This window comes from Artemia franciscana, chromosome 13, assembly GCF_032884065.1.
Source record: "Artemia franciscana chromosome 13, ASM3288406v1, whole genome shotgun sequence".
NCBI lineage: Eukaryota > Metazoa > Arthropoda > Branchiopoda > Anostraca > Artemiidae > Artemia > Artemia franciscana.
Window position 1 is genome coordinate 19,541,364 of NC_088875.1, and position 27,433 is coordinate 19,568,796.

Genomic DNA, 27,433 nt, shown 5'->3' on the forward strand with positions numbered 1-27,433 from the left:
GGGGGAGTTTGGGGTGGAGGAAGCTAAAATCATGGAAAACGCTTAGATTGGAGGGATCGGGATGAAACTTGGTGGGAAAAATAAGCAGAAGTCTTAGATACTTGATTTACATAATTGGAACGGAATCGCTCTATTTGGGGAGGGGGTAATTCTGAAAAATTAGAAAACATGACGTATTTTTAACTTACGAAGGAGTGATCGGATCTTCATGAAACTTCATATTTAGAAGGACCTCGTGACTCAGATCTCTTATTTTAAATCTCAACCGGATCCAGCGTAATTGGGGGGGGGGCAGTTGAGGGGAACCGGAAATCTTAGAAAATACTTAAAGCGGTGAGATCAGGATGAAACTGGATGGCAAGAATAAAAATCTGTCTAAGACATGTGACTGACATAACTGGACCGGATCTGCTCTTTGGTGGAGTTGGGGGGAGGGGGTAATTTTGAAAATTGAGGTATTTGTAACTTACGAAAGGGTGACCAGATCTTAATGAAATTTGATATTTAGAAGGATCTTGCGCTTTATTAATTTTAAATTCCGACCAGATCCTGTGACATTGGAGGGAGTTGGAGGGGCAAACCGGAATTCTTGGAAAACGTGAAAATTGGAGTATTTTGAAAGTAAAACAGTTCAAAATAGGGATGATACCTTTTTATTGACAGTGAATAGATATAAAATTATTTAACTGGATATTTCGACCACATATACAGTGTTCATCATCAGCAGTAAAGTTTTACTGCTGATGATGAACACTGTATATGTGTTCGAAATATACAGTTAAATAATTTTATATCTATTCACTGTCAATAAAAAGGTGTCATCCCTATTTTGAACTGTTTTACTTTCGTCATGGAAAGGCAGTGTGGTCTTCGAAGCTATCTAAATTGGAGTATTTTATTTTACGAATAGGTGATCGGATGTTAATGAAATTTGATATTGAGAAGGAATTAATGTCTCAGAGCTCTTATTTCAAATCCGGACCAGATCGTTTGACATTGGGGGGAGTTGGAGGGGGAAATCTTGGAAAACACTTTGAGTGGAGGAATCAGGATGAAGCATGGTGGATAGAATAAGCAAATGTCCTTGATACGTGATTGACGGAACCGTGCTGGATTCGCTCTCTTTGGGGGAGTTGGGGGGAGGTGTTCAGTGTTTTGGCGAGTTTGGTGCTCTTGGACGTGCTAGGACGATGAAAATTGGTTGGCGTGTCAGGGAGCTGCACAAATTGATTTGATAAAGTCGCTTTTCCCAGATTCGACCATCTGGGGGGGCTAAAGGGAGAGGAAAAATTAGAAAAAATTAGGTATTTATAACCTACGAGTGGGTGATCGGATCTTAATGAATTTTGATATTTAGAAGGACATCGTGACTCAGAGCTCTTATTTTAAATCCTGACTGGCATTAAGCCTCTTATTTTCTTTTTAAATAAATCTATTGATTCATAGAATTTTTCTAGAGCTCATACCATATGATCTCTTGGCTCTTAGCTCTTCCTGCCTCGTCACAAGTGCCATATGAGCTCCTAGCTCTTGTTATTATTAATGGTTTATCAGTGTAATATACATAACATAAAAGGGAAACAACTAGAAAAAGAACTGCATATAATAAACTTTCAGGTTCTCCAGGAAGCTCTGGCATGAAAATGGATTCACAAACGCTATTAGAAGACTGTGTTCGTCGTGCTATGGTTGATTTAACTGCATCTTTAAAGGACTACAAAGTGGAAACGGAAAAGGTTATAATTGACAAATTTAGTGATATTAATGAATCCCTTGATTTTAATCTAAGTTCAAGAAGGATCGACGGTGTGTCAAACAAGCTATTAGATGGCGATACTAGTAACACACTTCAAAAAGTTGCAGTTGTAACTTCTACATTGACTTTAATTTTAGTTGTTGTGATCAGTGCTAAGATTTTCAGCTAAAATAGCATAAAATAGGCTAAAGGAGACACAGTGCTTCTAGGGACATTAAGAGAAAACAAGATAACGGAGCTGGTGACTTAACATTGGAGATTTGAGTTCCAGCAACCTAAAAATATTTTTAAGTCAGTTTTGTGAAGTAAAAAATTTATTTGTGGTAGACTATGTGAAGGATGATTTTCAAAATGATTAATAATAGTGTCTCGTGAAATGTTGATTCGTGAAAATCGAGACATTTATTCAAGTATGTATTAAAGTTTATGATAAATTTTGTACTATTACCGTATTACAGGAATTGCTTAACAACTGCCATCATTAAGACCTGTGTCGTCAATTGGGACCGTGAAGAAGTTTTTGTACGTACCTAGGGGGGCTAGTCTTAGTTCTCAACTGTCCTGTCCTCCCCCCTTTTCTTCCTACTAAATGTGTGATCCCCACTGAAACTGTTGAACGGCATGAGAGTCTTATTTTTCTCATTATTTCTGATTTCTATTTTTTTTCTCATTTCTCATTTGAGACACAAATTTTGTAATTTTAGCGTGTTTCTGAAAATTGATTGAACACGGAGACAGGGGAGGGGGGTACATTCGTTAAACATCATTTGGTCTTAATTTCAGTTAATTAGTACAAATTTGAGAAGCATTATTAGCCTTTCTCACAATCTAGAAATCGGTCAACGTTTACGCCCAAATATCCGCTATTTTCTATGTTTCAGAATGTTTCTGATAATTTTTTTGGTTCAGGCGCAAATTTTTCTCCATTTTAACTTTTTCTTCGAAATTTTCTTTTCGGGTCTGGACGCGCTTTTCCAGGGATTTTTTTCTAGCCACAGGTATCATTGAGTATAAATGTTTGAATGCTGCCAAGCGTCTCTGATGAACCCTGATTGTATTGAAGTAAACTTCGCTTATTTCATTGGTTCAATTGCGTTTCATTATATTTTGAGAAGTAGGAGAGATTTTTTTTTGTGATACTATGAAGCTATGCGGAAAAGAACTATCGCTTCTGAAGGTTAAATTTTTAAATTTATAATTAAAACCTAAAAGAAAATCTAGAAGAAAATTTGGAAGAAAATCTATATATTATTTAGTTAGCCGTGAGTCAACTAAAATCAGTTGTTGGCTTTCATGTGGTACTTTCAGGTTCCTTATTTCAGGTCATTAATATTCTTAGTGAAACTACTAATTTGGATTATTTTATTCTGTTTGGTTTCGGTTTTTTGCGGTTCGGTTTTTGTCCAATTTTTGATGCATAAAGGAATTTATTCAAAAAATATTGGGTGGTATAAGTGCGTTTAGAATCTCATTTAAAATCCCGAAATAATTTTCTTTTTATAGTAGAACTTATATGAATTGAGATTCTCTTCTTCTTCTTTAATCCTCTCTTTTCTAAAGTCTGTCTATAAAAGCAATGTATTACGTATAATATTGTATTTTGCAGCTTCGTGGCCCAATAAATCGATACATACATGTAACATGGAAGCAGTAACAAAACATGCATTCGGATTAAAACTAAAATAATAAAAATCAGTTATTTAAAAATTTACACAACTTAACTGAAAAGTGAATGTAGCCTTTTTATGGAGCTACACAGAGCTACTTTATAACAAGATGTAGTACATAGTAATATGATTCAAGCTAGTCACCCCCTCTCCTAGGAGTCCCCAGATTGTCGAAAATTTACTAAATCTAAAGTAAATAGGTCGTAAGGTGTATTCTACCCATGAAGAAAAAAAGCACAGAGTTTGCTCACAATAGTAATCTGGCGTCTATAGTATTTAAGGTTTTTGGTATCGCTATTTCTGTACGTAAAAATACTGAATAAAAAAAAAAAATAAAAAATAGTGCTCATGGGTCATTAGGACTTGATCATGACGAATGTTATTTGTTAATTGTAATACAATCTAATCATAATACAGGTATATCTTTAACATTTTAAAATCTATTGTGTTCCATCCTGAATTGTTCGTTACTGCCTTTTTAACTACTCATTGCTCACTTTCTACAGTTAATGTTGGTAGTTTTTCTTAATACATTGATGCTCTGGGCTACCAGTTGGACTACTGAAAGGTTAACTCCTAAAACTCCCATCAATGCTTCTAGTTGTTTGTTTCTATATGATTTATTAGTCAGTAAAATTGATATCTGGTAAAAATATTTGAAGTCTGTATTTTCCTTGTAAAGACTGTTTTGTTGTGACTTGCCAAATTATTTTGTACACTTTAAAAAGCGTACTTTCTTTTATTTTTTTATTGTAAAATTGGTTGTACCAAGAACGCTTTGACAGTTACCTTCGCTCTTGGTTATTGACCAGGATGGCACATTAAGTATTTTCTAGAAATTAATTTCGGCAAAAAATAACGAGTTAATTAAAAGTGGAATCTTTCCTTTTCACCAGCCTGAATCAAAAATCAAATTTGAACGTATTAAAGCTTACATAGACAGTATGTCTAAAATATCTGATAGCCAAAATACGAATGAAAGTTTAGATGCTCTTTCAAAATGTGTCAACTTTGATTACGGAGAATGTTCCCCATTAATTTTAACATCAACAAATTATTATCCTAGAAAATTTATAGGTATTCAAGGAAAAACGAGTTTTGTTATCTTCTTTACTTATCCTTATTTTAAGGGAGTAGCTGGATAATTTACGAAATCAAGACTTCATCACCGGTTATATCGTGAAAATCTCTAAAAGGTCAAAAGTGGACTTGGCTAGATTGATTTCTGGTAAGATCTTGCTTTCTACCAATGGCATCAATTTGGGGGTAGTGGGGCCTGTGCTTCCTCCCTAGATTCTGAAAAATGTCCTTTTTGGAGGATCTTTCTATTGAAATTTATATTCCCGAGTACATTTCTTCTGTACAATCCTACATTTGTTTCTTTGTGTTTACCAATTTTGAAAAAAATATGTATGAAAAGTGAAATAAAAAAATTTATGAAAAAAAATATAATATGAAAAATGAAAAAATGAAACATCAACTACTTCTAAGCATAATGTCACAAATCGAAAATTTAAAGACTCAAAAATCTAAATTCAGCTTCAATTAATACAAATAATAACAAAAACTAATTTTGTTGTTATGTTTTTTTCTATGTATCTTTGTGTTCTATTTTTGAGTAAAGATCTTTTAGAAGTTTTAAAATCTCATTTGTCTCACTCTCTCCATGATTTCTTCTATCTTTTTCCAGTTTGACCATATAATTTTTTTTCTGCATCCGCAACCTCTTATGTAAATCTTTTGACAAAACGTTTTTCCGCCACTTCTTATCTTGAAGATCAACGCAAAAGTTATGAACAAGAGGGATATCGTTAAACAAGAGATACTTTCTGAAAACTTTCTTTTTGAACTGTTCTAGCCAGTAGAACCTTGAATATACTAAAGCCTGTTCTATGACATGTAGTCTTCGTATTCGCATAGCAGTATGATAAGCCACCGCCGAAGCGTAGATATCTTGTGTGTCAGAAACAGCTAAGCCTACTAATAAGTTTGATAAAGTAACAACCACCATCAGTATAAACGCAATCAAAATTATGAATAGTGCGTAGATAGTTGGGTCATCCTGTCTTTTATTGTGATTATCTCCTTCTTCAAAAAGTAACGTTTTGTAATCCAAGTCTCCTCCCATCATGACGTAACTTGTGAGAAAATAAAAGGGAAATTTTGAAAATTGAACTGTCCTGAATATAACCGCAAGAGATAAGCCAAAACCAGATATGAGAGACAGAAAAGATAGTGTAAAAAACAATAAATTTCGCACAGCTTTGAAAAACATTTGTATGTAAATTCCAATACCGGGTATATAGGCAATAACGAAGAGCATTTCCCATGAGGCTAGTAGGACCGTGAAAGAGGCTAAATAGATGGTGTTAACTGTGCTACTCTCAGTAAAGCAAATCCCAAGAGTCAGTGCAATGGTTACCATACTCAAATAATTGGAAAAATCTCTAATGTAGTTATATGAGTCGCCAACAAATTGAAGTATCTCAGTTATGAGAAAAGTGAGGGTGAACAGAAAAAGCAACACGTTAACGAGAAATTCTACATTATCAAGATTCAGTTCAGTTAAATTATCAGATAAAATAAGCCCTGTTTTTGCTTTCTTTTCGATTTTAACACGTTCCCCAGCGATGGGCTCAGATATCGGAACTTGGGTTACAAAGCGAATGTCAATGAGAATAAACAGCAGTAGCAGGTAAATAACATATACCACAACAAAAGAATACATAATCCAACTGGGTATGGACTTCCATTTTAATTGGATATAAGCTTCACACAGAGGATGGCTGAGTAATTCATACTGGTTCAGGTTTACCAGCGCTAGAATCACCGAAGTCTCTCTCATATCTCCCGCGTAAAATAAAGGTCTGAAATCCAGTATTACTTGTTCGTCGTTGTTATAACCTTCTCCAATAAAGATGCACTTGTCTAAAACACTCTTCAGTTCTGATACTGACTCGGGTGAATACTTAACGAGTGAATCCAAAGCAGTTTCATGGAACATGTCAGTACTTCCTAGACAGGCTCCACTTTGAAGTAATAAGCTAATTGTTTTTTTATGACCACCACGTGCGGCAAGGTGAAGAGGTGAATATAGTTCACAAAAATTTATATTTGCACCTTTCTGTATCAAAATTGAAGCAATTTGGTGATGACCTCTTCCGCAGGCTATTAATAAAGGTGTCAACTTTTTGTGGTCAGCAATGTCTAGGTCAAAGTTAGTTTCAAGGATTTCTTGAACCATCTCAACCAGTCCGAAGTTGGTGGCAATATGCAATACAGTTCTCCCACATTCATCTTGGCTGTATTTATTACAATCACAATGTAAAAGGTGTTTAACTGCTTGTATGTTCCCAACTCTTGCAGCTTCAACTAGAGGAGTCAACCCTTTCATATTTAACATATCTAAATTAAAATTTTCACTTGTTAGGAGCCGTAGACATTCTTCCGAAAAGGATTGCACCGCAATGTGAATCAAGGACTGTCCACCATATAACTTTATTGTGGAAACAAAACCGTATTTTTTAAATATTTCGAGCATTCTGACATTGTCAGCTTCAATGATCACAATTAAACTGCTTTCAATTGTTTTGTGGGTGGTACCCCATTGCAATTCCTGTTCCTGTAAACCTGAAAGCATAAATACATATAAACCGTGAGGAATTGGAAACTGTAACGGTTGGTGCACTGTAATATTAAACTATTTTTGGAAGTTGATAAAACTTGTTATATACTTGTTTGAACTTAAAAAAAAAGTCTGCATCTTTTTTATCACCAAGATTGTTTTTCTTCATTTCTCTTACGGAAAATGTTCTAGGCGTGTAAGCTTGTTTTTTTGGTCAAACAAAATAAGAAAAACTGATCAGGGGTTGCCAAATCAAATAGTAAATGGGATTTTCCTCTCTAATTTTTTATCGTATTACGAGAACACTGATTCCAACAATTAAGTCTTTTTGTGATAATGGACGGCAAGTAAAGGGTATGACCTTTATTTCACTTTATTAGGCAACAACTGTCTACTTTTCGAAGCCTGCTTTTTTCTTCTTATTCTTCTCTTCAATATGCCAAAAATGAACTAAAAATTTAGATGATAGTATCTTTGTATTTTATATCGTTTCTATTATATGTATCATAAACTAAAAGTTTAAGAATTAAATTAATTATGAAAAGTAATCGCCAATTATTACTATTTCGATTTACTTTAAATAAATTTAATTATCAGAGATTAAATCTACAAATAACAGATAGCTTAGTCAAGATATATCTATGTAATTACACATTAGAAATTTCCTATATTGTTTGTCTTTTGTCATTATTAAGGATGTTAAACACAGACTAAAATCTCCGTCAAAATCCAAAAATTTGTCTATTATCTTACATATATATTTTTCTCCGCAGTATTAAAAATATTATGACTATATCGTTTCTCTGGATATTTCAAGGGGACATACAAGCATACAGAATATACAGTGGCCTCACATTTTAGGATCTTGGGCTTCAATCGAACATTTCACTGTGGTTTAGCGTAGATTTTTTTTAAACTATTTTTTATTATTTATTTAAACTATTATTTTTTACAATGAAATTCATATTTATGCTCTCTTAGGACAGAAGTTCAACTTTTCTTATTTTCTAAAGCCATTATCACTTATTTCCAAATAGCCCTAATAGTAATAGTAATTGCCGATTCTGGACCACCTAGATCACCCCATCAATTTACATCATTTTCAGTTCATTTTATATCGTTTAACATTAAATATTAAACATTTTCCATCCCAACATTCAACATGAAAACAGGTCCTTGGAAATCAAAGTTTGGTCCCATTTTCGTACTTTTCATAATTATACTTTTCAACAATGGAGCTGGACTATATCATTAAGCAATCCAATATGTCCCATTTTCAATTGAATTCACACCATTTTTAATGAAATTTTCAGAGATGTTTACAATTTCCTATCATGAGCTTTAAGATCAAAACAGGTCTTATGAACTAAGAATTTGAAGCATATTTTACTTATATTCAATACTACTACTGATAAAATATAATAATTTAAGTCAATTTGATATTTAGTGGACAATATAACCTTCAAAATCATAACTTTATCTAATTATTTAAAATTTATTTTCAAAGTTAGCTGCTTTAGAATAAAAACATTTGTGTGCAAATAGATCAACCATTTCACCTTTAAAATTAACATCCTTGCTTAGTTGCAACACATTTTATTGCTTTAATTGTGTATTCCATTCAATGTCTAAATCTTCTTTCCTAATAGTTCGATTATGTGTATTTTCAATTTTCATTTCGCTTAAATATTTCTCCCTTTATTAGTAAATAATTTTATTAAACCAATTTCCAAATCTGAAAAATTTATATATTATGATATAATTTACTATCAATGACTTCCCTGATTGCTTCTTTTTCTGAAAATATAATGCAGTAAATATTGTATGGATTAGCAGGTATTTGATCTAATAAAATATTAATTTCTATATCAGCTGTTGATCCACTTCGACAAATATTCGATTCATGCTGTGAAACATCTAAACGAAATAAAGGATATGCTGTTTTAAAATCATTATAACTTATAATTGTTCCACTATCAACATTTTTATGTTCATATCCTAATTGTTGAAATTGTTGGTAAGCGTTAGAATAATGCTCATTAGCATCACTGACATCATATTTAAAATTTTCTTGTGGATATTTATATCCATTAACTCTCAATTCAATTCTATTACTGTTCATATGGTCAAATACTATATTGTTTTGCATATAACTATTATCTTTTTCAGATTTCTGTAACACAACAACTATTTTAGTTGTATTATAGCATTGACTGATACCCTCCATGTTAATTTTTTATCCGTTTTAATATCACGTCTATAAGTATTACAAACTTCTCATTTTAATTCAAATGAGCTGCCCTTTCCTAATCCAGCTTTTAATCGTTCCGCCTTCTTCGTTAATTAGCTTATAATTGAATTGCTATGGGTAAACTCGGATGTAATACTGGTGACATCCATGGTAAATGTATTACATCTACTTTAAAATTTGGAGTCCCATCTATGATCGTATTGGAATAATTGTTTCTTTTTAATATAATTTGATGTGTAACGTCTCTAAAAACATGATTAATATCTTGACAAAATCCAAATAATCGTGATAATGTTAAATACACACTAACCACTTGACTTTCTTCTGTTTTATTCAATCTTTTTTAATAAACTACCATTGTAGGCATTATTTCGTTGTGTTGCAATTGTTCCACCACCTGTTGGAACAGGTGTAAAAGTACTTTCAAACTCATTTTCTGCTTTAAAGTAATCAATGGATTGGGTTATCTTCATACCAAAACATGTTAATAGCTGCGCTTCAACTATTGTCACCTGAAAATTTTAATAAACTTTAACAGTAGTGGTATGCCTGCATGCTCAATACTATCGATACATTTTCCATTGATAATATATTCAGCATTTCTGAACAAATTAAACCTATTATTTGCTAAAGTAGCTTCATCATTATTTTCATATTTATTGCATCCAATCGTGTTATTATCACTTTCGTATAAAGATAACTATCACTTTGGAGAATCCAAGATTCGATATCTTTTATAATGAAATTATGATTTAGTTGTTGAGATACATTCAAATTGTTTTCCCTGATTTCAGTATATTCATATTTTGTTGTATAATCATCAACATAGGCTTTTCAAATATTTCCCAATAAGGAGCAACAACATGATTCACTACTATTTATATACAGAAAAAAATATTTAATAAATTATAAAACACTAGCTGTTGGTGTGGCGCTTCGCGCCACACCAACACCCAGTTGGTGGGGGCGCTTCGTGCCCTCCAAGCCCCCCCCGCGTGCGTAAGTCGTTACGTGCCATTGTAGTTGTATCCCTGTGTCACACCTGTGAATATAGATAGATATATATATGTTTTTAACTACGTAAAACTTGCGAATATACAATATTCTTCGCTGTCCCATTGTCTGTGCATATAAATAGATTGTCAGGTTTACCGACTCTTGAACATGCAACATATAATTGTCCATTGGAAAACAATCCGTGTTCAGATCTATACTGCATTTTTCTAATGATTGCCCTTGGGCTTTCTTGATGGTTATTGCTAATCGAATATTCCTGTGTCCCCGTCGTCATTTATATATCCCCCATGTGCCCTTCCGGCGTCACCGTTGTAGTTGTGTCCCTGTGTCCCGGTCGTCATTTGTGTCCTGGTCGTCATTTGTGTCCCGGTGTCTCGGTCTGTAATTTCTCTTTGAGTGTCCCGGTCGTCATTTATATTCCCTGTGTCCCGCTTGTCATTTGTGTCCCGGTGTCCCGGTCTGTAATTTTTCTTTGAATGTCCCGGTCGTCATTTATATTTCTTGTGTCCCGGTCTGTAACATACGACAATAGATCAATTGTGTTGTAACTGTTCACGATCCCATTCTACACATGTAGAAATAGAAGCAGTACGATTAAGTGAAGGCATTCCCAAATGCTTGAGAAGTTTGTTTGCAATGGATAAGCACAAATCTTCAATCATAAGTAAAGTGCAGTTAAAAATTTCTGTTGTTAAGTCCAAGGTCATATCTGACCTTTCTAGCCGTATTCGGTGGAGTATATTCTCGGCCATTTGCGATTTGTATTTCTCCCATAACTCTGCAGGAGATGAAGGAGAGCAACTTTTGCCGGAAGACACGGGCCGTAATGTCATGTCTATGAACCGGCGATTGTCCAGGATGTAAAAGCTGTTGTATCTAATCCCAAGATGGATTATATATAAATGTAATAAATGACGAATCATTAATCTATAGGCATAATATTTCATTGCGCTTCATATACAGTCGACAAACATGACGTCAGTCGACAAACAAACATGACGTCAATCGACAAACATGACGTCAGTACACAAACAACTCATTTCTATGTATATAGATTTTAAAACAGTGGATGTGGATTTTAGGATCCCTTCCCTAAAATCGCTGCATCCAATAATTCTTTCCTATGCCAATCAAGATGTTTATTGAAATGTCTCTTTTTATTTGAAACTATATCATTTAGAGATCTTACATCATTTAACTCTCTTTTATTATGATTTATCCAATCTTTTCCATATTCAATCGCTCTATTTTTAAGCAATTCTAGTCAAGGTTTAATCATAGTGTTATACATGGAACGAGGTCCATCTTACACATTTTTGGGGAGCGTCTTCAATAATTTAGAATTGGCGATACTTTTAAAGAAACTACCAATCTCACTACCACAGTGGCGCCATTTCAGAAAACCTTAGGGGGGGGCCAAAAATCGATTTTGGGCCCCCATCCAGCCTTAAAAATTTTAAAATTTTCGAACATGCCTTTAGGTACCGTACTACCTTTGGGGTTCGCATTTTGCAGCTTATTTAGGGACCAAAACAGTACCAAAATAGAACATTTACTGTATAAATCAGAAACTTACGTACAGTTACTTCAGCAATGGATATCTCCTTTGCTTCATTTTTGCGAAGTCGTCGACAAGCTTCTCAAAATTGAGCTCCTTCACTGCAGCTTTCTCAGAGAATATAAGCAGCAAATGCGAAAGTTGCTCGTTTTCCATCGTTGTCCGGAGGTAGTCTTCACAAACGTCAACACAGAGAAAAAACGTTCATTTGAGCACGTTGTGAGCGGGAGTGTGGGGACTACCCTGACGACCTTAAGAAGCTCAGAATAAGCTTCTTTCAATCCTCCGAGGCGTTCGAAGACATCTAAAGCGTTTGCCGGTTTCTGTGGAAGCTGCGACACAAATGCACGAGCTATTAAAGCTTGACACTTCAGCTGCATAGTATCGATTCCCGCCTGATCGAAGTATGTCGCGATCACAAGAAGTAAATCTGAGTCCATAAAATCTTTGGATTTGGGGTTAAGGCAACGTGTGGCTTCTAGCACTGGCAGCTGGACAGAAAAACGCTCTTCAAACTCATTTAACACTCTGTCCAAAACCTCGTAGAACTCTCTCCGCATTTTGTCTTCCATTGTTGTGCTTTCGGAGTCAATGTTGTGCTTTCCAATTGTTGTTGTCGTCAAATAGTCTCTTAGTCTTCCGGATATCTTCTGAACTCGTTTTGATTTAACAGGTATGGCTGAAGAGAGAGCACTTGTTTCCGACAGATCAGCTCCGACATTAATGGCCATCTCTTTAGACTTGCCGTATAGGACACGAAAATACTCGTCATCACGCATTTTCCTCAGTTCGTTCTTTGTTGCACTGATTAAAGTGCAAGCTTCTGAGATGACCGGATCTGCTGCCTGTAGTTGTTCAGAAAGAGGGTTTATCACTGCAAGAACTTCGTGAACGACATGCAAACTGAATATGAAGGGAAACGACTCTAGCTGGTTCTTAAGGCCCGTAGCTTCTGCCGCTGCCTCCCTGTCAGAAGATTCTTGAACTACTGACAGAACTGCGAGTATGCAGTCATATCTAACCAGGATCTTAGCCACTGATCTATACCAGTAAGACCAACGTGTCACTACTGTCCTTTCAAGCGTTAGCACAGGCACATTGACAGTTTTCTGGGCTTCGACGAACAACTGGTATCGAGTGTTGCTGTTGGAGACGAAACTGTAAACTGTTTGCAAAACTGAAAATACTGATGAAATTCTTTGTATTTTCTGCATACAATCGCCAATGACAAGGTTAAGTCTATGGGAATGACAGTGTGTGTACACCGCTTGTGGTGCTTTTTCCCGGAGACGGGCCTGTACTCCTGAAAAGTGTCCGCTCATTACACTGGCCCCGTCATAGCACTGTCCAACACACTTTGACCAGTCAAGGCCGATACCCTTTATTTCGTTGTAAATGAAGTTGGCCAAACTTTCAGCGTCATCCTTGCGCATGTGGTAGCAACCTATGGCCCTTTCTTTGATTTTCAGGTCATGAATATAGCGCACTAAGATCGCGAGTTGTTCCTTTTTCGAGAGGTCTTTTGTCTCGTCAGCAAGAACGGCAAAATATTTTGCTTCTCTGACTTCTTTCGCGATAGAACTTTTGATTTCAGTTCCTATGACCTCAATGTAGTCGTTTTGGTACTCGTGTGACATGTAATGGCCATAGGCCTTACGAGAGTTTTTCATCAAGTCCGGGTTGATTTCTGTTAAAAGATGTACTGTCTCTACGAAATTCCCTTGATTGGCACTAGACTCCCCTTCATCATGGCCACGAAACGCAAGACCTTGCCGTCCAAGTAATGCTGTAGTTTTTAGTAGAGCTTTTACGTACTGTCTATTCTCTAGTATTTCCTTTTCGCGTTCTTTGGAGAGGCATGACGCAACAGATTCGGCCGCCTCCGTCTCAATAGCTTTAAACTGAGTCAAAGAAATGGTACATGCTTTGTGTCGGTCGCTCGGATTAAACGAATAGGTTTATTGTGCTGAAACTTGGAAGCTACAACAGTCATCTGCTCCAGATGATCCGAGGCGATGCCAGAAATGCACCGACTTGAGGGAAACTGCATATTCTATTTCTAGCTCCGAACCGCATTTTTGGGGTGGCGGGTGTGGTTTGTGACGGGCTCATCTCCTTTGTTGTACTGCCTACTCGTAACAAGTGCCATATGAGCTCGTAGCTCTTGTTCTGGTTCGTTCAGTAAGATTGGTCGACGAAACAAAATTTAAAACGTGGTAGATTTACTTACAGTCAGTTTGAAAAACGAAGCCAATCGTCGTTGCATCTTTATTTCTTCTTCTTTCCTTTGGGCTTTTATTTTCCTTTTTTTTGCACCACTCGCACCGGATGAACTCATGTTTCAATAATCCGATTTGAACTTGAACACAACTCAACACTGTTTCATGGTTCTTTATTTGATGAAGGGTAACGAGAAACTAAATACAAAACTGGAATGACACCCTGGTCTGGATACCCGACTGACGGGATTCATTAATCACTGGAGAGACTTCAATGTCACAGAAGTACTCCAAGCCCAGAAAGGACTTTACAAACCCCTGCCAAAAGGGTGACCATAAATTAATTAGGGAGAACGGCAAAAACAGGATAGTTTCTTGAAATGCAATAATCGTCGAGTATCTTGAATTTGCTATTTAGTAATAATTCACAGTAGAAATACGGTAAAAAAGAGAAAAAACTAGAACAAGGACGAATAAACAAAGAATTACGTGGTTAAAATTGGGCCCCTCCAGAAATCAGGGGGGCCATGCCCCCCCCCTGCCCCCCCCCAAATGGCGCCACTGCACTACCATACTTTCTTGTACACAATAATTGTTTCTTATTGATCAACACTTGTTATAGATTAATTTTATTAAATAATTTCATGAAACTTGTCAAATTCAAAACAAATTCAATATTCTCTCCATTCAGATCAAATAACCCACCTAATTGATCAATTATAATCTGTTTTAGCGCGTGAATATATCCCTTTTGATTGATTGGAAGATATTGCTATTCTATAGAAATTTCAGAGTAGCGTTCCAGGTTTTGTTTTTGGAGCAAAACTCCAGATCAAATCAGAGGCTGCATTCTCACTCACAATTGAACCATCCACTAATGAGCAGTAGATAAGTATTGATCAACATTTCTTGTAATATTAGGAAATTCAGTTCCTTCATTATATTTAAGACTTAGTTCAACTTCATTTTCAAATCCTAAAATAAAACATAAATCACTATTAAACCAATATTTATATTTATCTGTCCAAATAATAACAAAGTCCATTGTTGCTAGATTGGATGATATACGGATTGGGCATCGATCTAGGGATGAATTGGAATAAAGAATTAAGAAACATTTTAAATCCTCTTCATCATACAACCCATTGGGTGTAACAAAGTTTAAATTTCATAACAAGAGTTTTGATCTAACGTCATCAGATTACTTGCATAGGACTGTTCGATTTCACTTTTGTTACCACTAATAATAATCAAAACCATTTTTTAGAAAAGTATTTTTCTTTATAAAATTCAAATTCTGAGATATTAGTTTTGAATTTCTAAAAATCAAAATCCAAGCCGAACAAATCAAGAGACCAGTGTTTAAAAATCATGAAACAAACGCATAGACATCCAAAAAGTTATGGAAAGTTTACGAAAATCGCACCGTCAGATTAAGAGTATAAGAGAACCCTGCTATAGAGGTTTATAGCTCCTTTCTCGTGTGGAATATGGAATTCCTTATTTTTTGCCAGAACAAAGATCACGGATGCGTTTTCATTTGTTGTTGCTTTTCTATTTTTCTCAGGGTGATCGTATGGAATCAATCGTCTGGGAGAGGGCTCAACCAGAGGAAAATCAAAAATTCTATTGTCCTTTTTAAGTGATCAAAAAGAATAGAGGGTGACAAGCCGCCACGCCCCTTTCTCACCCGAAGATGTCTGATCAAAATTTGGGATAGCCATCCTGTTCAACTTAGTTGAAAGGCCCAATAACTGTACCTCTGGGGATGACATGACTCCCCAGAGCCCCAGAAAAACGGGCTGTAAGTTATGCTAAGTACCCTTTGTTTGCATATAGTGTTTGTTATTGAGATTAGTACATACATTTTTCAGGAAGGCGGGGATAATATTCTTTAATAACCGCTATACGTTTGCAATAGGTTTATTTAGCATTAATAAAATGGTTGATTTGTTGATTGGTACGATCTTTTCATTGGAATATGATTCAACATTTATATAATATTGAATAATAAACCAAAGTTATGTAGGATAGTCTTTGAGGTATGTTACTATTAGATGTGTTAGAAAAAAGTTTAAAAAAATATCCGCCCACTATTTTTTGAGCTATACTTTTTCTGTAACTTTATTTCTTTTGGAATCCTAAGAAATATCCCCCCTACATTACCCCATGGGAGATTTTCATGGGGATTCTTAGCCTCCTAGCTCCCTTTGGTAAATAACCCGTAAATCTGAAAAGCAAGTTAAACGTACCTTTGAGTAGCTCTTCAACAACATTGATTGCGTTCATTTTAACAGCTATTTCCAAAATCGAAAACTCCTTCTCTTGAGATTTAATGGAAACCTTTAAGTCTGGCTCGCAAAAGCATAATAAGGCAATGTTGTCATAGTAAAGACATGATAAAATGAAAAACTGCTTTTCATTTTCATTTATCACTGAATTATAGAAACACTGAAGCTCGCAGCATAAAGCTGCTTTCCTCTCTTCATTGCCGTCTGGAAAGAAAAATAAAAAAAATATATAAAATTAGAAAAATTCCGGAAAACGAGCGAGGTGATAAACAATATTTATCATAAGCTTCGTTACTGAAAAATCAAAAGAAAATTAATTGTGCGCAGAATTCTACAAAATTTAAATTTCATTTTTTTTTCTATTCTAAAATATTCTTGTGCTTCCTTATGATCTATTTTGACAAAGAACCAACCAATTATATGGATAAGAAATAATCATAAACAAAGTTATAAACTGTGATAAATTTTCTTGTTTTCCTCTGTGGAAAATTGCGAGGTAAAACCTCGAAGAAAGTGAAAACTCTGGCAAGTTTTTATCGCAAATACTTCGACTTTTTGCGATTCCTACATCATAAAATTATCCGTCTAGGGTGGAGAACCAATATATTTTCATGTTTACCATACTCTAGTTCAACGCCACTATACAGACAACTCTAGCCAATATAACTCTAGTGAGTTTTCTTTTTTCTCACTGTCCTCACTGACTGTCTTTGATAACTTTCATATCTTTCATAGCTAGTTTGTGTGCGTATCAGACACACATTTTGTGTATATAACATAAATGATGGATCCTTCTTTCAAAAATCATTATTTTCTACTCATTACTTAACCTGTTGTGTAATATTTATTATGAGTACCATCGAATTTCGAATGATTGTGATGGAATTTTAACTGCAATTTTTTTTTTTTTAATGCAAGTAAGGAGTGACATTAAAACTTAAAACGAACAGAAATTATTCCGTATATGAAAGGGATTATCCCCTCCTCAACGCCTCGCTCTTTACCTTAATTTGTTTTTAATGTTTTCAAAAGTAGAGTCGTGACAAAGAGTCAAACTTTTTAAGTTTTAACTCGTTTTAAGTTTTAATGTCACTCCTTACTTATAGTTAAAAAAAACTTGTCTTGTTAAACTTTCTAGAAAACCCAAGTAAACTTTCTCAGAGGCAAATGAATGATTTTATAGTGTATTACGCAATTGATGAAATATGGCCTCTTGTGACTGTGCAGAAAAAAGTTGTCAAAAACATTTTGCTAAGTGGAAATCTTGACATGATTCTGTGAAAAGGATTGTCGAAGTGTGGGACCAGATTGAGCAGATTTACATCAAACTAAACCAATCAAAGTTGAATGTAATTGAGCTTGATTTTCTCGAAGAGTATGCAAAGGTAACTGACCCAGTCATCAGGACACTTGAAATAGGACACAGAGAGACAAGAACTGTTTTCTGTAATGGGGGAAGGGTTGGAGTTGATTGGATTCTGGAACACAAAACTTGAGTGGCAAAAATATGAAGTTAAGTTTTTCGAGCATGAGTTGAAGGAGTGGAGTTACCATTACCATAAAATCGATATCTTATAAATTTTAGCGAAGATGCTTTGAATTTCAGCAGAGTAAATTAGAATGAAATTCTTAGTCCCATTAGATGACATTACCCTTGGATTTAGTTCATCGAACCCTAACTAGAAGTTCTAGAATTTAAAAAATTACGAATTAATTTCATTTCTTATTTGAAAAATTGAGCCTAAGGGGGGAAGTAAATGCCACTTTACTCCTTTATGCTCCTGTCCCTACTTTTTCTGCGCATGAAGGGGATGAATCATCCTAGGCTAACTTAGGAATCATCATAGGCTAGGGAATTTCAGCCCAAGACATCTACTTACCTTTTGTCTTGATGAGAAGAACCCCCAAATAAAGAGGATCAAATTAATATCCGATTGTAAGCAAATTAAAGTAAACCTGCACCCAGTGCATTGTCTTGCAAAGGACCTGTATTATTTATAGGTTGCTTTGGTCATCGTAACCAGTTTGTTGTGATTTCATAAACAAAAGCAGCTGGATAAAAAAAAAAGTTGAAAACAAAACTTTAATCATTTCTAGCTATGGAATAGAACATGTTATGTCACATGTTATGTCTTTCTATAATTCCTTTAATTTGGACCACATTCCCGCATTTGAACTAGGTTGAGACATCGAATTCTACCTCCCCTTACGACTTAGCAGTTACATAGTCTTTTGCTGAACTCTATTCTAGCCTCATTTTCTCACCTGATTTTCTCATCTGAATTTCTCACTCGTAGATACTTTCATTTGTATTCTTATCCAGCACTTCCAGTAAATTCCAGTATTGTTCCAGTAAATGGAATAATGAATTACTTACCATTGAATGACCTTCTTAGTTCAATCAAGGCGCATCGAACATTTTAATCAAGATGATATATAAATTGGAGAAATTCATGGTTAATGACTCCCTGCTTTCCGTGGGCTCCTTTAGATTTTAATTGTTTTACATTTTTGACAACCTTTTTGACATTTTGGAAAAAAAAATTCTGACTTAAAATATTTGCTATTTTAGCATATGCTTTTTGACTAAACGACAAATTTGGCCCGCTTGGGCTTATGATGGCTATTTTTCAAAATTAAACTCTTGTCTTATATATTTTAAAATTCCGTAGATGGGATTTTCCCAGATTAAAAGTTGTGTGCTCGCAGGCCGCCAACGGGCGTGACCGAAAAAAACCGTCGAAGTAATTTTTGTGCAGATAAAGTTAAATGGATTGTGGCTTAATCCGACCCAAATGTGATCTTTAAAATTATTGCGGGAAAAATACATTCGATTTGCTATACCAAGTCAACACAAATCAAACGCTAAGCAGCAAAATGTCAACATAATGTCGACAGTCCGTCACCTTATAATACCAATCCAAAAGCAGCTCTAGTGTACAAATATACATTGCTAGCGAGATCTTTACCTTTTAGCATCATCGATACATATAAATAAATACAATAAATACCAATACACAAATACCAATACAATAAAGATATACATAGATAGAGAAATCCTTACCTTCTAGCGTCACCAATACCTCATGTCCTCTAAAAACAGAATCTGCAAGACTTTCAAGTTCAGCTCGGACATTATTTTTGTACATAAGATCCTCCGCATTCTTTTTCGATACTTTCCTGTGGATAATTCTCATTGCTGCAGATTTGTCCAAACTCATTATTTTTATCCTGAAAATTCAATTTGATCAGGATTTATTGTTTTTGAAAACAAAGAAACACAAAAGACAACAAGCCGACCAAAGTGTATAGCGAGAAGGTGTAATGCTTTTCATCAGTCCTCCCTGCTAGGAATACTCCCTAATCACGCCATCGTGTTTGATAAACTAGGACCTTCAAATGCATAAAATCCCATTACCAGTACTAAGTGGGGAGAAGGCTTGGGAGAATCTGTAAAAGGACACAGTTTTTGAATATCCCGTTACTGTAATTACCACGTAAACTCTCATTGCCTTTCTTATAGAGGGGTTTAATTAAAGTTTTACTTAAGAATCGCTAGGTGCTCTCCCTTTTTCTAAAATTGTATTCATAATTTTCGGTAGTTTTTTATTCCTAGCTGCGTTTCTAATTTTCCTACCTAACGATAAATAAAAATTTCAAATAGGGATAAATCCTTTTGATAGACGGTGGTAATTTTCCAAAAAAAAACGAAAAGGCCATCTGTTTCCCTAAGACACTATCCGCTACTTCCAAAATTTTTTTTTTAATTATTCCACCCATCTTCAAAATTATCCTAGACTCTTCAGTTTAATATTCAACTATTCTTGGAAAAGTTCTCTCAGATTCTCATAACGTGTCTACCAACGTTATAACTTCCCGAAAGTAGTTACCCTTCCTAAATTCGGTCTTGAGATCAAGGCTAGACGCTGCTAAATGTTAATAATCCCTTTTAACATCAATAAGAAAAATCCTATATTCTCTGATATCTTGTATTGAACCTAACAGCTTTCTGTTTACAATAACATACTTGATAAAGTTGGCTGTTATGCAATTAAGTGAGTACCATGTTAAATTGTGGACCATTTATTACCAAATTCTGTTATATGGCTGTTACTATTCTCTTTTAGTACACCACTTTACCTAGGCTAGAATACCATCTATCCCTATTTGTACGTGGGCAGTAAAATCCCCTAATGAAAATACCATGTCTCTTCCCGGGATCCTGTCTATTTGTTCCGGTGGCTGTCGGTAAAACTCACATAAGTCGCCACTATCTCCATCAGTCGGTTCTAGAGCAGCATTTGCTACTATGACTGATATCTTGCACTTTTTAGTCGTAAAATAACGGAATAGATGCTTATTATTAATACATTAACAACCTAAGTAAGACTTGCGTCCTTCCTTAATCATCGTAAGCCATCATAGGTCCTACTCCCTGCATAAGCACCTTATCCTTCCTGCGAGAGTAGAAAAAACTCCAGGGTAAAGTATAGTGGCTCTGCATGCAAAATATGTTAGGTTCAATTATTCTGCATATTATGAAGTAAGAAATGTGTTCTAAATTCACACTGTCCAAATACTTTATCCAACACCCCCCCACCCCCTAATGTGCAAATATATAGTCAAAATTATATATTTTCATATATTTTGCTCTTTATCACTGCTCTTATATCATATATCACTCTTATATCATATTAAATAAAAAAAAAAAGTTTTTTGAAGTGAAAGTAAGGAGCGACATTAAAACTTAAAACGAACAGAAATTACTCCGTATATGAAAGGGGCTTTTCCTCCTCGACACCCCGCTCTTTACGCTAAAGTTTTTTATTGTTTTAAAAAGTAGAGTTGCGAGAAAGAATCAAACTTCAGCGCAAGGAGCGGGGTGTCGAGGAGGAAAAGCCCCTTTCATATACGGAGTAACTTCTGTTCGTTTTAAGTTTTAATGTCGCTCCTTATATTCATTTCAAAAAACTTGTTTTTTTTTATTTAATTTCTGAAAGTTTTTGGATTAATGCATGTCTGATTTTGGCTCTCCGTACATAAATTATTAAAATGAAATTTGCATATTAATTCTTTTTTTGGCTAAATGGCTTTCTCTTAGTTTTGATCAGACGATTTTGAGAAATAAGGGGTGGGGAAGGAGGACTAGTTGCCCTCCAATTTTTCGGTTACTTAAAAAGGCAACTAGATCTTTTAATTTTTAACGAACGTTTTTATTAGTAAAAAATATACGTAACTTAAGAATTAACTTACATAACAAACTTTTATATTCTTATATTTTTGATTATATATATGAGGGGGTTGGTTCCCTCGTTAATACCTCGCTCTTCACACTAAATCTAATTTTGTCACAATTCTTTAAGAATGACCCCTGAATCAGAAAGGCCGTAGAATAAATAGTTGAAATTACTTAAAAAATTTTTAGCATAAAGAGCAAAGTATTTATCTCCTCCTAAATACCTCGCTCTTTATGCTAAAGTATTTATAGAACCCCTCATATGCGCAATAATCTCTGTTCGTTTTAAGTTTTAATGCTTCTCCTTACTTTCAATTGAAAAAACTTTTTCATGTTTATATTTTCATTGTTTTTTTTTGTTTTTTTATGGCACTTGGTATTAACCAAGTGACATATAGGAATCGCAAATTCTGTCGGTCTGTCTGTCGGTCCCGGTTTTGCTACTTTAGGAACTTCCAGGTAAGCTAGGACGATGAAATTTGGCAAGCATATAAGGGACCGGACCAGATTAAATTAGAAATAGTCGTTTTCCCGATTTCACCCTCTGGGGGGAAATGGGGGGGCCGGTTAATTCGAAAAAATAGAAAAAATGAAGTGTTTTTAACTTATAAGCGGGTGATGGGATCTTAATGAAATTTTATGTTTGGAATGATATTGTGTCTCAAAGCTCTTATTTTAAATCACGACCGGATCTGATGACATTGGGCGGAGTTGGAGGGGGAAAGCCTAAAATCTTGGAAAACACTTAGAGTGGAGGGATCGGGATGAAACTTGATGGGAAAAATAAGCACAAGTCCTAGGTACATGATTGACATAAACGGAACGGAACCGCTCTCTTTGGGGTAGTCGGGGGGGGGGGGGGGTTATTTATGAAAAATTAGAAAAAATGAGGTATTTTTAACTTACGAACGGGTGATCGGATCTCAATGAAATTTGATATTTAGAAGGATATTGGGTCTCAGAGCTCTTATTTTAAACCCGACCGGATCTGGTGACATTGGGGGGGGGGGGAGTTGGGAGGGGGTAACCTAAAACTTGGAAAACACTTAGAGTGGAGGGATCGGGATGAAACTTGGTGGGAAAAATAAGCACAAGTCCTAGATACATGATTGACATAACCGGAACGGATCCGCTCTCTTTGGGGTAGTTGAGGGAGGGGTTAATTCTGAATAATTAGAAAAAATGAGGTATTTTTAACTTACGAACGGGTGATCGGATCTCAATGAAACTTGATATTTAGAAGGATATCGTGTCTCAAAGCCCTTATTTTAAATCCTCACCGGATCTGGTGACATTGGGGGAAGTTTGGGGTGGGGGAACCTAAAATCATGGAAAACGCTTAGATTGGAGGGATCGGGATGAAACTTGGTGGGAAAAATAAGCAGAAGCCTTACATACGTTATTTACATAATTGGAACGGATCCGCTCTATTGGGAGGGGGGTAATTCTGAAAAATAAGAAAAAATGACGTAATTTTTAACTTACGAAGGAGTGATCGGATCTTAATGAAACTTCATATTTAGAAGGACCTCGTAACTCAGATCTCTTATTTTAAATCTCAACCGGATCAAGCGTAATTGGGGGGGGGGCAGTTGGGGGGACCGTAAATCTTAGAAAATACTTAAAGCGGTGAGATCAGGATGAAACTGGATGGGAAGAATAGAAACCTGTCTAAGATATGTGAATGACATAACCGGGCCGTATCTGCTCTCTTTGGTGGAATTGGGGGGGGGGGGGTAATTTTGAAAATTGAGGTGTTTGTAACTTACGAAAGGGTGACCAGATCTTAATGAAATTTGATATTTAGAAGGATCTTGTGCTTTAAAGTTCTAATTTTAAATTCTGACCAGATCCTGTGACATTGGGGGGAGTTGGAGGGGAAAACCGGAATTCCTGGAAAACGTGAAAATTGGGGTATTTTTATCTTACGTATAGGTGATCGGATCTTACTGAAATTTGATTTTTAGAAGGAATTCATGTCTCAGAGCTCTTATTTCAAATCCCGACCAGATCTTTTGACATTGGGGGGAGTTGGAGGGGGAAATTTTGGAAAAACACCGTAGGCTTATCAGGGAGCTGCAAAATTTGACTTGACAAAGTCGTTTTCCCAGATTCGACCATCTGGGGGGCTAAAGGGAGAGGAAAAATTAGAAAAAATTAGATATTTATAACTTACGAGTGGGTGATCGGATCTTAATGAATTTTGATATTTAGAAGGACATCGTGACTCAGAGCTCTTATTTTCCTTTTTAAATTAATCTATTGATTCATAGAATTTTGTTAGAGCTCATACCTTATGATCTCTTGGCTCTTAGCTCTCCTCGCCTCGTCACAAGTGCCATATGAGCTCTTAGCTCTTGTTTTTTAACAGTAATGCTAGAAAATCCTGCGCCCTTTTCATTGAATTTCTCTTCCCCCATGAAATATTCCTCCAAGGAAAGATCCTCCCATATAGCCCCCTCCCCTGAACCCCACACCCAAACCAAAAATTCCCCCTGATAACGTCGGTACACTTCCCAGAAACCATTACTGTATGTAAACATTGGTCAAAATTTGTAACTTGCAGCCCCTCCCCCAGGGACTGTGGGGGTAAGTCATTCCCAAAGACATAGTTATTATGGTTTTCGACTATGTGGAACAAAATGGCTATCTCAAAATTTTGATCCGTTGACTTTGGGAAAAAAGAGCGTGGGAGGGGGCCTAGGTGCCATCCAATTTTTTGGTCACTTAAAAAGGGCACTAGAACTTTTCATTTCCGTTAGAATGAGCCCTCTTGCAACACTCTAGGACCACTTGGTCGATACGATGACCCCTGGAAAAAAAAAATCAAATAAACACGCACCCGTGATTTGTCTTCTGGCAAAAAATACGAAATTCCACATTTTTGTAGATTGGACCTTGAAATTTTGTCTATAGGGTTCTCTGATACTCTGAATGCGATGGTGTGATTTTCGTTAAGATCCTATGACTTTTAGTTGGCGTTACCCCCTATTTTCCAAAATAAGGCAAATTTTCTCAGGCTCGGAACTTTTGATGACAAAGACTAAATTTGATGAAACTTATATATTTAAAATCAGCATAAAAATTCGATTCTTTTGATATATCTTTTAGCATCGAAATTCCATTTTTTAGAGTTTCGTTTACTATTGAGCCGGGTCGCTCCTTACTACAGTTCGTTACCACGAACTGTTTGATATCATATATGCTCATATATCACTGCTTTTTGTCTTGTCTCACACTAACATAGGCACCATAACAGAAAAGTACCGTCGAAATTTTTATGGCCTCAGGAAGAGCAGTGGGTCCCGAACCAGCACAGGACGGGAATCAACGCATTTTTTTCAAGTTAACAGGAAGGCTTATAACCTGAAAGCAAAAAGTCTGTGGGACCTCCAGAATGAATGAAGACTTTGTGCAATCCTGGGCCCATCTTGGTCTCAGCATTGTTTTCCAAACTTGGCGATGCTCTTCTTTCGACTAAAGTAGAAATCCATCACAAGCAATCTCAAACCAATTACCTCCGACTCGCTAAAAATTATGCTACAATGGGGAGACAGCCCATAATAGATATTTTAGCTAGGAAGAGATTTTTCAGCCCAAAAGAGCCACTAAAAGAAATGAAACGCATGAAAATTATCCATTAATTGGAGTCCATTGCAGTTACTGTGTATTTACTAGGCTATAATTTCCTCGAGGAGTGCCCCCCCTTAATGTCAAATTGCAGCACCGTTTTTAGTCACGGTTCTGGTTAGGCAAACTCATAAAAGGTCCACTTTGACGTCACTATGAGGTCATGTAAACAGAGTTTTGAGATATTACTTGCGGGCAATATGACAGGCTATTGGTTGTTATTTCTAATTTTGAAAACTATTCACCATTCAGTTATTGGATTTTATTTAAATTATCTCCCTGCAGTCTATTTATATGTTTTATGGTCATGTATAAAACCATTTCAAGTTTTCCAAGATAGAATTTTAGGATCAGAAAACGAATCATTCTTAGTTTTACAAAGACTTTGAAATTGAGGAGATAAATGAAGTATGACAGTATGTATGTGAATGACAGTGAAGTATGACTACAGCATGACATTTCTATATCCAGTCGTCGAATTTTAGTCGAAAATACAGTTATTTTGTTGTGATTTGTTAGGTGTCATATGTTTTGCTGCCCTTTTTAAGTTTTCAAAGAAAAAGCTAAAACGAGCAAAACAAAAATCATCTAATAATTCAATCTGAAAACAAACAATAGTTTCTACGAATACTACTACTACTAGCAAATCACTCCTGCATCAACCCACCTAAGGACAATACAGCTAAGCACACACCCTCTTTATCCAACTACATTCAACCCCCCCCCCTTTACACCATCCCAGGAAGGTTCAATTTCCCTTACATCTTTCCTTACGAGCTCCTGCTTCCTTACGACTGACCTCCTTCTACAAATAAGCAAATGAAAGCTAAAATAAACAGAAATTTAAATGAGTAACCAAATCAAACTTAAAAAAATAAGAGATACTACTATAGACTGATCAATACAACCTGAAAATACCAGAAAAAAATAGTTTGAAAAATTAAACTAACAGAAACTGCAACAAACAAATTTGGTTCTAACCTCGCCTAAACTCTTTTAAGGTTAGAGTGTCAATCTATAGGACTGTATAGCCCAGGTGCTTACAGATATAAGTTTAAAAATTTATCAGACAATAAAAGTTTTGCCGTCTTATTTCGGGTCCCTTATTAAGCCCTCGTGCCAAAACTGTAATTTTGTTTTTCCATGGCCAACAGAATATTTGAAATGTCTCTGGGGTTACAAAAGTCATGTCATCCTCCGAAGCATAATTGATATTCTATTCTAGGTCACAGGGGTATACAACAATTCAATCCAGTGCCATGGGGGGTCGTGGGGGTGGGAAAAAACGTGCACAGAGATAGGGCTGATTACTGTCTAATTGGTCTTATCTAAAAAGGGCACTTGAGTTTCCCATTTCCAATCAAATGATCCCTATCCCAAGTTTCTATAAACATCCTTTCCATACTCGAAATTTGAAAAGGAATTTATATGAATGGATAGAGAAATAAACTATAATAAACGGAATTCGTATTGCTCTTGAGTAAGTCAACGCTTCCGCGTTGACTATGAAAAAGGGCTCTGGAACCCAACCTTGAAAAGTCTGAGCTTTCCTTTTGGAAAATCTTTATTTCAATATTCTAGCCCTTAAAAAAGAATATTTTGTGAGGGTAATATATGAGTTGCTATCAAGCACTTTTATGAGAAAACAACGAAAACAAACCTACCTCTTATATTTTCCCCTTTTTACAAGCACAAAAGAAAAATCAAACTAGGAGTTTTTGTTTTACTTGGCGAAGCTTTAGTTCTCTTTGTCGTTCCCGAAAAAGAAAGAAAAAAAGGACGGTAAGGATGTAAAACCACAATTGTGGTTTTTCCGATTACTAGGAAAAGTACAACTACTATTCACTTTCAAAAAAACTAATCTTCAATAGTCAGTTCATTTTCGCCACATATAACTCTTTTTAAGTTCGGCGGGCTTTCATTAATCAAATCACACTATTTGCGCTTTTCAGCACTTTTGATGTCAATGAGCAAAACCCCACTATTTGCCCTACTGGACTGTATTAATTAGTGGGTAATAGGGAACCACTTGATTGTTGTTTTTTTTTTTACCTTTTTCTGATTGAAAACATAGTAGTTAAAAACATCTTCAATATTCTGAAATAAATCCAAGCTCCAATAGCTTGAAACTTGTTCCTACGATCAGAGCCAGTGACGGAGGGGGCATGTGTATAGGTCTTACG

The 27,433-nt window shown here is 35.6% G+C and overlaps 2 protein-coding genes across 4 annotated transcripts in view; one reads left to right on the plus strand and one right to left on the minus strand.

Moving 5' to 3' along the window:
• Nucleotides 1–27,433, plus strand: part of LOC136034622 (mitochondrial potassium channel-like) — a 66,316-nt gene that overhangs the window by 35,606 nt on the left and 3,277 nt on the right. The window contains exons 4-5 of one of the 3 annotated variants that reach the window (XR_010619218.1): nt 1,618–2,166; nt 4,554–4,651. Coding sequence is in view for 1 of the 3 variants with exons in the window: in XM_065715916.1 (XP_065571988.1) it covers nt 1,618–1,925 (308 nt within the window). In the remaining 2 variants the exon portion in view is untranslated. Of the gene's footprint in view, nt 1–1,617; nt 2,838–4,553; nt 4,905–27,433 lie in introns of those variants that run through there. The other 2 variants (XR_010619217.1, XM_065715916.1) reach the window with 2 other exon arrangements.
• Nucleotides 3,338–27,008, minus strand: LOC136034621 (transient receptor potential channel pyrexia-like). Its single transcript, XM_065715915.1, has 4 exons — nt 26,915–27,008; nt 19,449–19,615; nt 16,346–16,588; nt 3,338–7,053 (listed from the first exon to the last, which is right to left on the minus strand). Exons 2-4 carry the CDS (start codon nt 19,603–19,605, stop codon nt 5,015–5,017), a joined length of 2,439 nt encoding a protein of 812 aa, XP_065571987.1. The 5' UTR covers nt 19,606–19,615; nt 26,915–27,008; the 3' UTR covers nt 3,338–5,014.

Coding starts and splice junctions, on each gene's coding strand:
- LOC136034621 (XM_065715915.1), bottom strand. CDS start 19,605: ATGAGTTTGGACAAATCTGCAGCAATGAGAATTATCCACAGGAAAGTA. Junction 16,589..19,448: donor GGTATTGGTGACGCTAGAAG/GTAAGGATTTCT, acceptor TTTTCTTTCCAG/ACGGCAATGAAGAGAGGAAA. Junction 7,054..16,345: donor TGTTGAAGAGCTACTCAAAG/GTACGTTTAACT, acceptor TTATGCTTTCAG/GTTTACAGGAACAGGAATTG.